The sequence below is a fragment of the Pteropus medius genome, unplaced genomic scaffold (assembly GCF_902729225.1).
Source record: "Pteropus medius unplaced genomic scaffold, Ma_sr-lr_union100, whole genome shotgun sequence".
Lineage (NCBI taxonomy): Eukaryota > Metazoa > Chordata > Mammalia > Chiroptera > Pteropodidae > Pteropus > Pteropus medius.
The window spans coordinates 16,370,839-16,389,405 of NW_024351543.1; the positions used below are offsets into that span (position 1 = coordinate 16,370,839).

At 35.5% G+C, this 18,567-nt stretch overlaps 1 protein-coding gene across 1 annotated transcript in view; it reads right to left on the reverse strand.

Moving 5' to 3' along the window:
• The window catches only part of RBMS3 (RNA binding motif single stranded interacting protein 3), a 264,594-nt gene that overhangs the window by 95,646 nt on the left and 150,381 nt on the right, over positions 1-18,567 (reverse strand). The window contains exons 6-7 of the mRNA XM_039843482.1: positions 12,901-12,939; positions 9,717-9,763 (exon numbers count right to left, since the gene is read on the reverse strand). Of these exons, the coding sequence (XP_039699416.1) occupies positions 9,717-9,763; positions 12,901-12,939 (86 nt within the window). The remainder of the gene's footprint in view (positions 1-9,716; positions 9,764-12,900; positions 12,940-18,567) is intronic.

The window sequence follows — 18,567 nt, forward strand, 5'->3', positions numbered from 1 at the left end:
ATCGATATTTGCCAAAGACTGGAAACAAGCCAATTATCCACCAACTGAGTCAATAAACCAACTGTGGTACAACCATATGATGGAACACTACTCAGCAATAAAAAGAACTATTAATATATTGAACATGATGACTCTTAAGTGAATTATGCTAATAAATCAGACTTAAGTGAATTATGCTAATAAATCAGACTCAAAAGACTTTATATTTTATAATTCCATTTATATTACAATATTGAAAATGCAAAACTATAAAGACGGAAAATAGATCAGTGGATGCCAAAGTCTGGGGTTGGGGAAAGCAGCTGGCTACAATGACACATGAGGGAATTTGGGGAGATGACTTAATTGTTCTGTATCTTGATTGTTTGGTGGTTACATGACTATGTGCTTGCCAGAACTCATAGAAATATACACTATAAAAAGTGAATATATGTTCTATGTATATTATTCCTAATAAATCTGACATTTAAAAAGAAGTCAATTACTATGGAAGAAAACATCCATCCTTCCACTTAAAAAAAATTATTGAGCGTTTACACTGTTTATCAAAGATAGGTAAGGCTCTAAAACATTTCTTAAAGTTTCTCTATTTAGCCACTTGAATCATATCTTATGTGTATGTTAATCAACCTAAAACCCTCCAATAGCTTTCATTGCAATGAAGACGAAATTCGAATTCCTTGTATTGGCCAGCATAATCAGGCTACTGACTACTTCTCTAATATTTTCTCCTACTTCTCTCCCCTTAGCCAAGTAGGGTCCAACCATACAGATCTTCCTTTGTCACATGATACTGCCATTCTCACTCCCATCTTAGGTCACTGAGCTCACAATTCTATTTAGAATGTTCATTTCCCTAAATCTCTTTGAGGCCACCTCTTGCTCCTTATTAGCTGCAGTCAACTTCCACTCCTTCAGAGAGGTCTATAGCTAAGGTAGGAACCACCATTTCTGTCCCAATTGTTCTCTATTTCTTTCTTCTAATTTATATTTTTTTCATTGTTCTTATCACTATCTGAAGTAGTAATTCAAAAATATATTGATGTATTTTACAGATTGAATGTTAGTGCCCCTCTAAAATTCCTATGTGGACATCTCAACTCCCAGTGTGACTGGATTGGAGATAAAGCCTTTAATAGAGCAACTAAGGTTAAATGAACTCATGTGGGTGGGGCCTTGATATGATAGGATTAGTATCCTTATAAGAAAATACAGGAGATATACAAATTAAAACCACAATGAGATATCATGTCACACTTGCCAGATTGGCTATCATTAATAAATCAAAAACAACAAATATTGGAGAGAATGTGGAGAAAAGGGACCCCTGGTACACTGTTGATGGGATTGGAAACTAGTTTGGAGGTTCCTCAAAAAATTAAAAATAGGACTATTTTTTGACCCAACAATTGTACTACTGGGTACTTATCCAAAGAAAACCAAAGTTCAAAGATCTATGCACCCTTATGTTCACAGCAGTGCTACTCACAATAGTCAAGATATAGAAGCAACCTAAGTGGTCATCAACAAATGATTGGATAAAGAAGTTATGGTACATATACACAATGGAATATTACTCAGCTATTAAAAAAATGAAATCTTGCCATTTGCAAGGACATGATGGATCTAGAGGGTATTATGCTGAGTGAAATAAGTCAGACAGAAGAAAATGAATACCATCTGATTTCAATTATATGTGGAATCTAAGGAACAAAAGAAAGGAACAAACTAAATAAAAACAGACTCACAGATACAGAGAACAAACTGATTGCCAGAGGGGAGATGGGTTGGGGACCTGGGTGAAAAAGATGAAAGGATGAAGAAGTACAAATTGGTAGTTACAAAACAGTCATGGGGATTTAGAATATAGCATAGGGTATATAGTCAATATTATTGTAATGGCTTTGTGTAGTGCCAGATAGGGGTGCTAGAGTAATCAGGGCAGGGAAGATTACTTCATGGATTGTATAACTATCTAACTTTTTAAAATTAAAATATATAAATAAATAAATAAATAAATAAAATAAGAATTTTCTATCATCAGAAAAAAAAAATCACCCTTTGTCATTAGTTTCATAGAGTTGTTTCAGTTTCCTTCAAATAAGGAACTATTTAACTGCTGAACTTGTAACACACTAAATAGAATTAGAGTGGTAACTCAAAAGAATTAAAGTTGTTTTCTTACTTCAAGGATCATTAAGAGAAGGTTTTCCAGAAATGCGTTCCCAGTTTACTTCTAGTTTAAACTTGTCTTATACTGTTTGTTCAAATTAATAGAGATTCCTAAATATAAAAGAAAAAAAATACAGCTTGCTCTCTTTCTCTCCACACATATATGTGGAGGAGAGGGTATGTATGGGCATAGTGAGAAGGCAGCTGTCTACAAGCCAGGAATTGAGTCCTCATCAGAAACCAAATCAGCTAGACCTTGATCTTGGTTCTGGCCTCCAAAACTGTGAAAAAATAAATTTCTGTTGTTTAAAGCCACCCAATCAATGCTATTTTGTTATGGCAGCCAACCTGACTCATATAATATATTTATTGACTCTTTTTCCCTCTAGACCATCAGCTTCAAGAATGTTGAGGACACATTGGCTTCCTTGCCTAGAACAGAGCCTGAGACATAGTAGATACTTAGTAACTATAGGTTGAATGAATGAGTAAATAAATGCAGAGAAGCTGAGGGAAATAAGCAGTGATTACAGTACAGAATGGCCAATGTCAAGGCGTTGGGAACATAGAAGTTGCATCTCTGATCAGTAGGAACCTAAGGAGAGAGAACCCAGAGAACATAGGCCGACATTACATATTTATAAATGCTCAGTGGAAGCTTAACTAACACGTGCTTTCTAAGCATGCAAAGGTATTAGTAACTAGGGAAAACAGTCCTTTTCTACAAAAATCATGGTTTGTATTTAAAAATCCCTTTAGGTTTTATCTTTGACAAATCTTACTTATGAGGCAGTGAGCAGAAAGTCTTATTTGGGGCTCATAATGACATGATAAGCACTCATGACCACTCCACAAACGGTCCTTCTCATCCACTGTGCAGGGGTTAACTTCTGTTAGAAACCCAGTTTCAGCCTCTTATACCAACGGAGCACATTGTGCATTACATTTTAGTGTGGCTGCTTTATTTTGTAAAATGTTTCAATTAGAGTATTAAAAATGAAAGCAATAAAGATTGGATTGATAGGCAGAGTTTACAGAAAATTCTATAGGGTAAACAGAGATCAGAAACATAAAGAAACAAACCAAGGAAACTGACACCAACAAACAATGGGAGCGCTTGGGGGTAAATTTAATGCATTTTTGTTCTACCTGCTCTAATCCTAGCCATCAAACAAGAATGGTATTTCATACTTCCCAGCAAGTTTAAATACTGCCTCTCAAGTCGGAGAGTTATTTAGAATGGAAAATAGACTGGGAAGAGTGGGCTCAGCACACTGTCTTGATCCCCTAGTTCTGGCATTCTGAAATCAGCTCTTCCCAAGTCCAAACATAAACCAGATAAATTTACAAGAAACCCTTGCTTAAGCCATGACAAGAGAGGCTGCTAATGCATCTAAGGCTTAGAGGTACAGCATCTAAAGAAATTACACAGGACCAGACTCCAAAAAGAGAACTGTGGAATGAGTTGCTTAATCTCTTTACTTTTTCTTAGTCCCTGCCATGTGTCTGTCATGGTTTAAAATAACTTTCACCTGATCATCACATTAAAAAAAATCCAAATAAATACTTTAAGCATAGGTGTCGTGTTATCGAGGAACAGGAAAGAAAACTCATAGAACTTGTTAGAGATAATAACAAAACAGATAATTCTGCACCTGTGACTTTATGTTTTCGTATCTGGTAATATACACATTATTGCTGTGCAAATGTTAGTATAGGAAACTAGAATGAATTCTTTAACTCTTTTCCTGGGGATAGTTTGCTCTCTTAAGAGATATTTCTTTGCTAAAATTCACATAACATTATGTGTATTACAACTGTTCCTTTTATACGTTGCCCAGTGGTTCTAAATTGGAAGTGATTTTGCTCCCTAGGGGACATCGATAGGATCTAGAGACATTTTTGGTTATCACAACCAGGTACGGGCGCTGCTACTGTCATCTAATAAGTAAAGGTCTATGATGCTGCTAAACATTCTACAATGCACAGGGCAGCTCCCACACTAAAACTTATCTGATCCAAAATGTCAATAGTGTTGAGAATGAGAATATGAACTAGTTACTTCTGGAGAGGTTTCACGTGAACAAAATACCAAATGCCAAATAAGTTGAGTATGGTGTATCTATAGACTCTAAGGTGGCTTTTCAAAAACTTAGTATTTTTTTAAAATGCAAAGAGTTTCTTGGTTCTCTGGCATTTAAACCAGCAGCCTCCAGAAGTCCAGAAAATGCAAGTCTAGGTCACCAATAGGACATTATTTTGCTTGCAGAAAAGTCATGTTCAAGGGATTTGGCAGTCAGTAGTAATATGGTGAAATCTCATTTCACTGACAATAAAAATAACATGAATACATCAATAACCCCAGGGTAGAATGTTTTTTTTTTTTTTTTTTTTGTAAACCACACAAAATCCTATTTGCACACTGAAATAAACAGCACTGGCTTGTCTTTCCTGTCCACAGGCAATATTCTTAGTCAGAACCATGAATGCTATCCTCAGGGTAAAACTACAGCATAGGATTAATAAGGTATTGGTCATTTTTATTGTAATACCAATGCATCCTTCATATTAGATCCCTTTGCTATTGTACTAAGATAAGGTTTCTGTATCATTTCATATGAAATGCCTATATAAAACTTATGGCAAACCAATGCATAGAAAACCTTCTTTTTTCATATCTCGCCCAAGAATATATTTTATTCAAATAAAACAATCCAAGAGGCTTTCACACGGCAGCCCTTAGTAAAAAGGCACAGGAAAGATGCACTTTTGAATATAGGGATGAATTATTTCCCACTGCCCATTCTCATTTGAAAGTGATGGAATTTCATACCAGACTGCTAAATAAGCACTAGACCGATAGTAATAACAAATTATTGAGTTATGCCAGATAGCTTTGAAAGGAGAATGAACATTTTTATTCTCACAAGGTCACTTATAGTAAAAAGCACTGTGGTTTTTTGCTTTTCCATTGTAATCCAAGACACTTCTTCACTGTAGCCTAAGCCTTAAATGGAAGTGACACTGAACTATTTTTTTTTTTAAAGTGATATTTTGGATAGATTCAAGCAGATGACAAGACTGACATTTTCTATTGCCTTAATGCAAACATCATGGTCCACATACAAATGCCTGTCCTTCATTAGCTAAAAATCAAGTTAAATTTGGGAGTATTTATTTCAGTTTCATGTTGCTGTACTAATCTGTTGGTTCTGGAATTTGGAACATTTAACTCTGCAAACAGTTTGTGTAGCTACTAGCTACAACCCAGCCATGTATTTGCTTATGATACTCAGAAAATCCTATGGCTTAGTACACAGCTATAGGATACCACAGAATCAAACATGTGCTTTAGCTATGACATGGGACATCTCCAAGAGCGAAGATAGTGCCAGTGTTCCATCAGGAAGCTTTCTCATCCCTCATTAGAATGCAATTGTCGCTATCCTATGGTTCTATGGCCTTAATTTTTTTTTTCTTTTTGAAAAAGAATATAAAAACATAAATCAGCTCTTATCACTACTATTTTCCAGAAATCTACTGGCTTTTCCCAGAGAACTGCTCTCGCCATTTCTTGTGTAATCTTTCAGAAATATTTTATATATATAAAAGTTAATCTGTACATAAATCTCATAATACCTTGTGCTTCTATTGTGATACTATTTGCATTATATCTTGTAGTAGAATGGTATACATGCCCATTGTCCCTATATGATGTGAAAATGTTATTTTTCAACTAGGTATTACCAAAATGAGTTTAAACAATAGATAGCTTTCAAAAGAAAAAAAAGTTTGTTGAATTGAACTGAGTCAGCATGAAGCAATCTTTAGCATTTACTGGATTAGAGTGAGTTGCAACTATATTTTTGGGTATAGTTATTCTATGTAAAATGGGACCAGTTTTTTCCCTAGAGTAATAAATATTTTTCTCTCTGTTAGGTTACTGCTCCTTGAAGTAGGTTTGATTACTTGATCTAATACAGCAATATGAAAAAAGAATAAAATTCTTTATTCTGGGCATTCATGCTAGATTCCTTAATATGCTAAGTTATCTAAATCAGCTTCTACACCTCTAAGAGGCATATGCTAATGTTAACTCAAGAGACAGTAAGTATATTGAGAAAATTTTTGTGGTGATTTTGACATCTTACATTTATAGAAATGATTGTTTTTTTAGTTCCCTTTTATTCAAATTTTACCATATAAGATAATAAAACCAAAGGTGAACAAATTATTTTAAAAATCACGTATATAAAGTATCAATCAAATGAGTAAGATTAATTGGCTAATCAAATCTTCCTATATTTTTCGATTTCATTGTGTAACATTTTTATCTTCTTGTTACCGATGACACAATGAATAGTCTAAAGGCTTTCAAAAGTCTATTCTTAACCTAGGACATTAGAAACTCATGGGTAGTTTTTCTGCATTGGGTGAAACCAGAGGTTGTACTTAGGGAGAATCAGATTAAGGTGTTACACGGGGACAGTGTGGGTTGATGTTGAAAAGGATTCCAGAATGCCAACTTGCTATAGCCATGCAGATGCCATCAGTTACATTTCTTATTTCTGACTTAGCATTCACAATACTAGGTTAAATAGTCCATAAAGATGAATAAGACATGGAAGCTGCCTTCATTGAGTTAGTTAATAATCCATCAGGGAAATAAATATAAGTGTCAATAGCAGCATGATGAAAAGCCTCAAATGTATCATGGAAACATCAAATATAGTATAACGATAGCATCAATATTTATACTGATGATTACATTATAACATACAGTGTTCCTTTACAGTATTCCTTTAATCCTTACCAAGTCTTATGAATAGGTATTATTACTATTATCTCCATTTCACAGGGAGGAAGATAAATGACTTGCCATGACTGATAAATGACAGAATCTGGATGCATATCTAGGCAGGCTGGTTCTGGAGTCTGCAGTATTAACCACTGCTTATACTGTTTCTCTAATGACTTTTTGTGTAACTGACTGTGCCTGGTATGATGTGTTGGTGTTCTTTAAATGAGAGCTGCATGAAAATAAACTGAGAAAGAAAGAAGGAAAGAAGGAAAGAAGGAAAGAAGGAAAGGAGGAAAAGGAGAAAGAAGGAGAAGGATGTGAAGGAAGGAAGTTGGTTGAAGGAAGGAAGGAAGGAAGGAAGGAAGGAAGGAAGGAAGGAAGGAAGGAAGGAAGGAAGGAAGGAAGGAAGATGAAGGAAGAAAAGAAAGAGAGAAGGAGTGGAGGTGGGAGGGAAGGAGGGAGGATGTAGGGAGAGAGGAAAAAAAGAGAAAGGAAAGCAGGGAGGGAAGCAAGGAGGGATGGTGGGAAGAGTGGAGAGAAGGAGGTGAGGAGGGAGAGACAGAGAGACAGAGCAAGAGAGAAATATCACCATGCCTGGTCTACGGCCATGCTACCCTGAACAATCCCAATCCCGTCTGATCTCGGAAACTAAGCAGAGTCGGGCATGGTTAGTACTTGGATGGAAGACCAGCTAAGAAGACCAGGGGCTGGCTGTAGGCATAAAAAATAAATAAAATAAGGGATTGTAAGATGACAAGATCCTTGTAATCTGTGAGGTTAACCAAGGGTTGCTCTTAACCTAAAAAAAAAAAAAAAAAAAATCACCATGCCTGAACTTCAGGCAGAGAGAATGCCATGAGCAACAAGACACAGAGGTATAAAGCAGCGTGAAATATTCTGAGAATCACAGAGGTCCCCTTCAGTTGCAGGAACTGAATTATGTAATTCTGTTTTTGTGCCATTCTTGGAATTTGAGATTTGTTCTGTAGTTAGTAAAGTCCACTGAATATTTAAACCAGGCAGGTAGATAAATCCTGTGATTACATTTTGCTTGAAAAAAAAAAATTCAAAAACCAATGTGAAAATGGTTTGGAGGAGTGTTATTTTAGTGGCAGGTAAAACTTGGTACAGGTAGAGAATAATGAATGAATGAATTCAAAAAGTGGCAGAGAGAAAGGCTGAGTAAAAGATATAGTTCAAATGTATATTGAATAAGTCTTATTGACCAATTTGATCATGAAGAATGTTGGAGAAGAGAAGGCTCACAGAAGTGTAGTTTCTAGTCTAAATGGTTTTAGAGTGAATTTAGAAAAAAAAAGAAACATATTTTGATATTTGTTTTTCATTTGCACTAGTTTGGTTTGTATTATGAAGAGTTAATAAGGATAATGACATGTTTGGGACATACAAAGATATCCAGTACCTACTAAGCAGTTAGAAACACAGGTTATAATGCTCTGCATCTACTTATGAACTTGAGGGACAGTCTTCAGTTCCTAAGAGGAGTGGAGGAGATCAACCAGAGAGAAGACAGTGAAAAAAAGACCAAGCTTTGAGAAAGATTAGCAAAGTGTACAGAAGAGGTGGAATAATAAGAATTCGAATGCTTAGTAAGCGTTAGAAGCAAAGAAGATCAGCAAAAAATGGAGTTATGGGATTGAAGAGAAAAAAGTTTCAAGAATGTGCAAATGTTAAAAGATAAAAAGTTAAGTGAGGCAAGATTTCAATTAGAATAAAGACTAAAAAAGTTATAGTTACAGATGGCCAATTTGAAGATCATTGGGGACATAAGCAAGGAAAATTCCAGTAACATTTGAGACCAAAACTCATGCTTTAAATAGGATTAATTCAAGATAATGTGGGAGGACAGCACGTATAGGAGACCGAAGCTGTTTACCTGCGAAGAGAAAGCCAAAAGTGTGGTCACTAGAAGCTATCTCATTAGCAGGGAAAGACTCTTTTCCTCCTATCCTGCATGTAAGTAGGAGGGTCTTGAACAGATTCACAGGCTAAAAGGAATATTCAAAGTTCCTTTCAGACACAGGAAGATATTGAAGAGAGGGACTGATTGATGGAGTAAAGTTCTGTATCAGATAAGAGTAGATAAAAGAAAGAAAATTGGTATCCTTAACATCTTGTTTCCTAAGGGAAATGTTGTAAATATCCAAGTGGGTAGCGGAAGAAGGTGAACCTTTTTTCCAACTGTTGACATAGTTTAAAGAATACAATATTACACTGTTAATATAAGACATGGATAAGGACGCGTCACATAGTGGGTGACTGCAGGTGAACAGATGTATCACAGTCAACATCAATATGGTATAGAGGTGGCAACCTGAGATGTGGAGACCTGGAGGAGAAGGAAGACATGTCACTGTGTCCCAGGCTGTCCTCACTGCCTCAGACATGGTGCCCCCCCAAAGTTCACTTTTGACTACTTGATTGGGAGCCGAAACTCCAGTTTTTTCTCTTTATTTTTTTTATTAAACTAGATTATTTCCAGAAAGAATATGCGCTCTTAATGTCACAGAGGCCTTGTGAGAATGGGTGACATGGGAGAGACTATGAAGTCAGAGTCACTTATGAGAAGAAAAACAAAAGTATAATGGTGAGAAATGTTTGCTTTAAAGTTTTTGCTAAAAAATTTAAAACAAAAGACAGATTTGAACATTCTTCTTCGGTACTGATTTCAGAGGTCAAAGATATCTTAGCAATTAAAATAGAGAAAATGTGGTAGACTTACCCATTCTGTATGGCAGCTGTGGGGTCATAGGTCAGAGCCATGCCAGCCTGTATATAAGAGGGAGAGGAGAAAACAGATCTTAACATTTATATTGTGGTTCCTAAAACATTCAGTTCACACAAGGATGCTTATTTTTACTCTCCATGATTTAAGTTTATTTTCTCCTATATATTTCTCTACCCTTACTGCCAAGACTAGCATTTTCACTACCCACACACCAGGATCCACCAGTGAGTTAGGGAGTTTATATTATATATCTAGAAAAACCAAGGAACAATGCAGCTTGGAAGATTTCCATTCCTCCTTCATAAACCATCTGCCGTCTAATCTGGTATCCTTATAATTTCTCACTATTGTCAAGTCTCACTATTGTACATCTCATGGCATAAAAAAAAAGGTAAGAATGAATCTTAAAGTCAGGATAAAATAAAAACGACTTAAAATGCATTCAACCTTTCAGAAGAAAATGTTAAGAAATATTTATTTTAAAATATTTTGTATGCCTCAGGGGTATGTAGGTAGAGTCACAGAGTGCTAGTATCTGTCTTATTAAGAGTTATCCAAAGGGAAGGTCATTTACACAGGATGGACATTCTAGGCTGTGTGGCTAATAAGGAAGTGGTTTTATTCAGTTTCTAAGAATAAAGACAACTCTGAAAAACTATACTTCTTTAACTGGCAGTAGTTTGAGAAAAGCATATAAACTTCACAATTGCTGATTTCCAGTCTATCACCTCCCTTCATACACATCATCACATTGCATCCTCACAACAGCCTTGTGAAGCAGGCAGGGGAAATTGTTTCTCTGTTTTATAGATGAAGACACTGAAGCTTGGGGGAGGTCAAGTGACTTGCTCAAGGTCACACATTTGGAGGCAGAACCAGATTACAAACCAAGTCTTCAGATGTAGGCTCCCTTCCACAGCTCTGCTGTAACACTGACTTGGGAACTGAATGAGATCTGAGGATCATCACTATGTGGGGGAACTTCCTCTGTGGTTGTATGGACAGACTACCCTTTACTTTTCAGGACTGTCAACCTGGTTATCACTTGTGAGCAGAAAGAGAATGCAGAGTAAAATTTAAAACTGACTAAGTTATCTTTAGGATGGATTTTTTTTTTTTTCTGTTTTGAAATTTAAAAATGAATTAGACTGATGTCAATTTTCTGGCTTTGTTAGTGCAGTATAATTATGTAAGATGTAACCATGGGAGAAATGGGATGTGGGGTATACGAGGCCTCCCTTTTCATTTCTTTTGTAATTGTCTGTGAATCTATAAGTATTTCAAAATTAAAAGTAAGATAAAAAAGGGAACTAGCTTTGAAGACTTGTGTAGAGGGTAAGAAAAACCATTAAAACTTAAAAAAAAAAAAAAAAGGAAAAAGAGCTTTTGTGTTTGAGTTTTTTCCAATGTGGTTGAAAGTGTTTTTCCTGTTAGGCTTATTGAATTCCTAGATTTAATACATAAAAATTCTCAAGTTTCCTAGTATAGAGCCTGAAATCCAGTATGGCCTGCTATATTAAAGCTTAGATTGTATAAATTATTTTCCTTACATCAGAATTTTTAAATTATTATTATGATTGGTATGAGGAACAAAAGTGAAGAGCCAAATACGAATGAGATTAGCACACAGGGAGCACACGTAAATTGAAACAGAGTTTGCAAACAAAGTTGAGTGAGTGCCAGAAGTTAATAGAAGTGTACTGAGAACACGTTTAATAATAACTGTATTTTCTCAGCTTAAGAAATATACAACTAATAATATATTATCAGTTGATAATATGACAAGCTGGGGGACTAGGGAATGAGATAAGAAAAAAAGAGCAGAAATTAGGAACGATTATTAGTTTTGGGGGAGAGGCAAAGGTAGCAAGCAATGCAAAACACATAGAGACCCAAAGTCTAAATTCTTGCCATGTAACTGGTGGGAGGATGGCCCCAGCCTGAGCAATCCCCAGAATGGAGACATTCAGGGTGAGCTGAAACTCCATGGTCCTGGGTGCTGGAGTGGACAGGTGTAAAAGCAGTCCATTTGGGATGACTTTTCCCTTTTAGAAACACTAACCCTCTCTCCCCTAACTTATCCAAGATGCCACACCAGGGCAGAATGACAAAAACAGGCTTTATACTCAATAGAGATAGTCAGTTCATGAGAGATTTAGGATGGTAATCATATCTTTAGCCTTCTAACCACCCTGAATTGTTAAAATCCTGGGTGACTTATAGGAAACCTTTCCTAGCTAACTTCACATTTATTTCTTTTTCTTATTTACTTATTTCCCAATAGTGCTCAATGACCATTGCTATAAATTTTCTTGAACATATTTATTTGCTGTAGCCACGTTAGGTAAAAATTTTTTTCTTTCAAATTCTACTTGAATTCCTCATGGATTATAGTTCACCAATCAGTTCTAGCTAGGAATAATACAGTCATTACCAATCATCTCTGTCTCTATTGAATACATATTTGAAAATCAGAAAGCCTGTCGGCCTTTTCCTCCATCTTAAAGCTCCATCCATCCATATATGTTTTGGACCTGGGTTCAAGTCTTAATTCTGTTACTTTCTATCAGCATGGCCTTAGGCAAATTATTTAACCTATTTGAGCCTCAGATTTCTCAACTCTTAAGTGGTATAGTAATACCTACCTCATTGTATTGTTGTGAAATTTAAATGAGATTACGTTTGTAAAACTCCCAGCACAGTGCCTGGAGACAAGACACATACATAAATATTATAATACAAAGCAAAATGTGGTAAGCGCCATATGAGCAGTATGGATGAGGTGTAGAGGAGAGAGGCAGGAGGTGATTAGGGAAGGCACTTGGAGGAGGTATGAACAACATGGAAGAAGGTGTGTAAATAACAAGGGTGAGGCAGGTGATCCATCTACAGTAGACCATTGGAGGGAAACAGTGGGAAATAAGACTCCAAGAGAAAGGAGGGGTCATCTCGATTGCCTGGCTCCTCTTGGGAAGACACTAAACATTTTTTGAGGAGAAAAATTATACAATCAAAGAGGGATTGGGCAAGAAGAAACAGTATGAAGCCTCTGGGAAATAAGGAGTAAATCCAGAGCAATGAGCAACTGGAGTAGGCACTTGGGGACAAGGGGGTAGAGAGAATCTAAGGTGAGATTGTCATTACAATAGGGTAGGGAATGAACACAAGTTTCACCTACTTCATGATTTTGCCTAGGGACAGTCCTGCCTCTGAGTACCTTTGGCAAGAGGAGACAAGAGATAGTGTCAAGTCATATGCATTTGGAACATTGTGGGTAACAAAACAAGGCATGGATTCAACAGAAGGTTTTTTGAACTTCACCTGTTGGCTCAATATCATAACACAATAACTAACACTTGACTGCACCTGATATTCATTTCATGCGTAACAGATTGTTGTGTTATAATTCTAGTATGGTCTTAATGCAGATTTTTCATTCAATTCCTTTTTGTTTCTTTCCACAAAGGTAAAAAAGAAAATCAAATTTGCTGCTCTTTCTAGCTACCTTTATGCTAAGCTAGAATCATGAAATCATCATTATATAAGTACCAAATTTTTATGGCATGTTTACAAACTTCAGAGTCACACAGAAAGTAAAATAACTCGGAACAAAATGAAAATATCACACCACATATGCAAAGAAGTGTTGTTTAATCCTGTCATTCTTTCAAAAAGGGCTTATTAGATTCACAAATATCTTCCATTTTTTGAGTTCACATTATTTGTGTGCTGGATGCATTTATAATTTATTTAAAACAAAAAGGGCCATTTTTGTCATTTTCCAGCTACAGCTGAATTTTGGGTTGGTATTTCAGCCATAATAAAATATTTCTGGTCCTTCCGGACAGAGTATAGACCATAAGAGCTAAATATTTTAGCAGTAAACTTCATACAGATAGATATACATTGAAATTCTTGGCAAATTGAAACATTGGTGTTTTAGCCTAACATTTTTCCTTTTTCCAAATTCTGCCCTGACACATGAATCATCATAATTGGATGAGTTACAAACGAGCAATCATAAGGATTTCCAATTTTCTACAATTAGCTTAAAGCAACACTTTAGTAAATATGTAGTAAATACTGTATATTTTAGTAAATATTGTGTACTGAATTTGAGATGAGTTCAGGAAATCGAAGAAGAAAAGGATAATATAGTTTTCTTGATATCTTTGCAACAAATTTTAAAAATATTTACAATAGTAAGTTGGTTATGGTAAATCAATAAATAAAATAAGACTTAAAAATGATGTATATAAAAGGGGCTTGAAAATTATAATGTGTTATATATGTTTAGGTACTGCTATTGTAGTGAAACCTTACTTAACACTGTTTATATTTATTCATTAGTATTTTTTTTTTAGAAAATATGTCCTTTAGTGAAGAAATCATGATACAATATTGTGTGTACAAAACTCAACAAATAAAATTAAAATAAATTAAATCTCTGATTAGAAATAAAACAAAAAATTAATTTCAACAATGTTAAGTGCCAAAATGTTGGGGCATATAACTATAGATGACTTTTTTTTACTTTCGTATTTTTTCTGACTCTTCTGAATTGTGTATAATGAGGATTACTTCTATAATGAGGGGAAAATTTTATTAAAAAAAGCATGGCATATATTTTATGACTTGTTTAAAATTTTAAATTCGGGAGGAAGAAAACAAGGCATATCATTTGTAAAACTCCTATAGACCAGAAGCCTAATTTAGAAGAATTTTTGGAAATGCCAGGAGGCATTTAGCTTTGCTGGGTCAATGGAATACAGAAGAGCTGGGGTGGGATGAGGTTTGCTGCCAGAAAGATCAAGGTAAGAATAGGTAGGAGGTCAAGAATAAAGACTCAAACTTTAGGGTTAATGGTACACTGTTTATAGTTATGGAAGCTAATAACAAGTCATAAATCCACGTGATCATACTGGCTGAGTAAATGAGGGTTTTATATGCTCTCTGGACTATGTGCAGCAAGTCCTTCTCTGGAACAGATGAGGGATAAATGAGACAGTAGACAAAGAAATTGCCAAAGTCTACAAAAGGGAGACTATGCGACATGGTCCTGAGATAAGACAGAAACATTCTAAGTAGCTGTCTTATAAAAGATGCTCACCAACCTGTGAAATGGTTCACACTGCACTTCCTAACTTTTCAAAATTTCTAAATTCAAGGAATACTTTTTTCCCAAATTATATTTGATTAAATTGCATCATTTGAGCAGTGATTATTTTCTTCTTTCAAAACTCATTCCCTTTGGCTTTCTTCTGCCCTCTCAAGAACAATTTCTGCTTTGATGTCACTTGTTCCATCTTCCTTTGAGATGTCAGCACTTAGGGCCAGGGTTTGCCCTTCTCGTCTCTCCTTCGGTACAATAATGATATTCACTTTCTGATGCCAACTATTATTTATGTCACGGTAATTCCTGAATCTTGGTCTCAAAGTCAAGTATCTATTCTGAATTCCAGACATTTATTGCCAAGTTGGATTAGTAATTTCAATATATGATCAGAGTTTTATTCAAGTTATCATATTTTTTTGTTAGGATGTTTATTAATATCTTTTAGTAATGATATTTTCTCCAGCCTTTGCTTGCAACATTCTTCCAATCCATCAGTCAACCATTGTGCTGTGAGGATTCCTCTTACAAATGAGCAAATCTGACCACATCATGGTGCTTTCTTTTAGGTGACTCACTAAAATAATACATGGCTCACGAGTCCTTCATGATCAAGTCTCTGTGCACCTACTAACTTCCACAATCTTCCTATGCAACTCTAGACCCTGCCCTTCATGAAACTCAGACACATACTCATCCTGCCCTGGGCCTCTGGGCCTTTGTTGCTGCAATTTTTGGCTGGAAACTATGTATCACTGTCTATGGGAAAACTGAAATTCTAGTCTTTTAGCTTCAAACTAAACATCACGGCCTCTTAAAGCCATCTCTCTCTCCACATAGAAATAACCACTGCCTTTGTTCTCTCCCTGTGATTCAGGATGGAAGCCAATATGACTATGCTTTGTCATGTGTGTCTCAACTAGATTCTTGGTATGTCCGTCTTGTTATCTCCTGTTCCTAGCCCAATGTTTGGAACATAATAGGGAATCAATATATATTTGTTAAATAAATGAATAAATGAATAATTGACTTAAAGACAATTTTGAATTTGGACTTTAGTTTAATTTGTATTTGAAAATGGAATTTAAGTGTTTTCAATTTTTACTTCTTAGTAAAAATAAAATGTCCTCTTAGAAGTTTCAGCTGAACTCAATTGAACTTCTAGAAAAAAATGTTTCAGCCCTTGATTGGTCAGTAGAGGGAAGCACGATGATTATCGGGATTGCTCAGAGAACTTTCTGATGCAGCAAGGAGGCCAGTGTTCCTGAGCCAGATCATGAGCAGGGGCCTAGGAGGAATTAGAGGCAGCTACAAAACGTGGGGGCCCCTCTTCTCCAAGATATTAAGCCAGGGAGAGGAGAAGAAGGTTGTTAAAAGTCATCTTAACATCTTCGGGGGGTTCCCAAGCAAATGAGATGTAAGGGATTTATCACTTAAAAAATAACAAAAATAGGCAATGAGAAAATTTCACCTCTTTATGTCTGGGAAAAGAACATCAAGGGCAGTCATGCTGTTGTTTATACACTATGTCATCGTGGTATTTCTCCTTTTTGACTTTTACAAAACATTCTTGTCAGACAGAAAATTTCTCTTTTATACAGCAACAGAGAAAACTAAGATAGAAAGATACAGACAGAATTAAATCTGGAAGGCTGAGAAAGTCTATGGCTACATAGAAAAAAACTCCAAAAAGAAGCAGAAGACAAGGTATAATAACATTGTATGATGTAGCTGGCTAAGGTTCTCAAAGTCTTGAAAGAAAAAAAAGTTCTAATCTGAATTTGTTATTAAAATAAAAGTTAATAGAGTCTTGATCAATAATCAAAAAAGAAATGAGAACAGTACCGTATTTTATGTAGGTACTTTTGTTTTTATCTCAATCTAAATAGCTGAATCTCATAGATTCCAAGACGTGACTTTTTTTTCCCCACATTTTAATATCTGTGAAACTGGAACTCACATGATAATTCATGGCATTCGATAGCTTGGAAAGTATCTCCACTTTTTTTAGTGGTATTGAAAATGACATTTCATCTTTAATTGATGGTGTCTTAGAATCCATGATGTGGTATATAGACTGTTAACATGGTAAGAAGAGTGAAAAATATAAAATGTTGATGTTGCTATCAGGACAAGCCTGTGCATCTAGATAGTGTAAGCCCCAGGTATTTAGTTAATTGATCAATGGTCTTCTAGGACCCAGCTGCAGTTTGGTGTTACCTAGAAGTTGTAAGCAATGGCTTAAATATTGATGGGGATGATTCTGAGTCTTGCAGCAGGCTGGGACTGCCACAGCAATGCCAGCAACTCCAGAATACTCTCAGTTGGTCGAGGCCCCATTTAGTTGCCTTGATCCATGGAGACTGGGTCAAGGGAAAACAGGAGACATGGAGATCAATCATCAGCCTTTTCCTTTAATTGCTTGCTATCATATTCCCAGCCTTATGTCTTAAACTCCCAATCCTATTCCTGCTCTAAGAACATAAGTACATTATTCCATCCTCTTCCTTGAGAATGGATACTAGGTAGAGGACTGGAGCTCACCATTAATTATATTATATCCAAAATTACATTATTACAGAAATTTACAAGATTTATTTTTTATCTTTAGTGATGATAGGTTAGTAAATATTGAGCTCAGCTGCTTTAAAATAAGAACATTTGAGTAAGAAAGTTTTCATGCTGAATTACTGAGAATTCAAGTTTTTGTGCCAATGAGAAATTTCTTTTGAGATTAAAAGGGTCATTCGCTTTGAATCTGCTCTCTAAATAGCAAGTAAGGCACATGAAATAAATTTTAAAAAAATGCATCTGGTAGACTGGCTGACAAATCCAACTTGTAACTACTAGCATTCACCCTAACAGTCAACTGTTCTTTAAGATTACATTTGTAAAGACTCTCCTTCAGTTCAAGGTTTAAAAGACCATTTGCAGAACCTGGCAATGTTAACAGTTATGTCTTAATTTTTTTCCCCAAGGTCTTATTTAAAAAAAGAATTAGACAACTAATTGTCAAGCATTGATATACGCAAAGAAAGTAGTAGTGAACTATATAGATGATGTTTCTACTTTCTTGGAATATGGTCAAAGATATCCTGATTCTACAAGCTATTACTAAGTTTTTGAAGTAATTCTTTGGATATACTATTTATACTAAATACATACTATTTACATATACTAATTATTTAGATATCGCAGTTCTCTTCAAAGTATTTTTATTTCTAGTGCCTCATTGGAGTAGTACTTAAATTCCATATCTCTGAAACAAATTTTCTAATATTTGGTTTTATAAAATTAAATTGCAGCCAGTATGGCTTCAAAGTTAGTAGAAATTATGTATCCTGGGCCTCATTGTCAGATTGTTCTTAATACTTAACATTTAATAAGAAAGCTGTTGACCGGTGACTGATTGAACAGTTCATAAAGAGATACTGTTATTCAGAGGAGATCCAACTGAAGACAAGGGGGCCACTTGGCTGAGCTGCATCTTGTCTTCCTCACTGCTAAGAATGTCTCAAAAGATGTGCTTTACAGTAGTATTGGTAACCGTAACAGCTAAATGTTTTTAAGAAACTCAACAAAATTTTCTATTTAGGGGTTTTCCTTTGAATGGTGATGATAGGGATAGGTAGCCTTTTTTCCATATTTTATGTAGCACGTTTGCCATTATGTCCTATGTGACCTTTAATATCAATATTTTCCATATCAATGGGACTCATTTTGGTTCCTAAA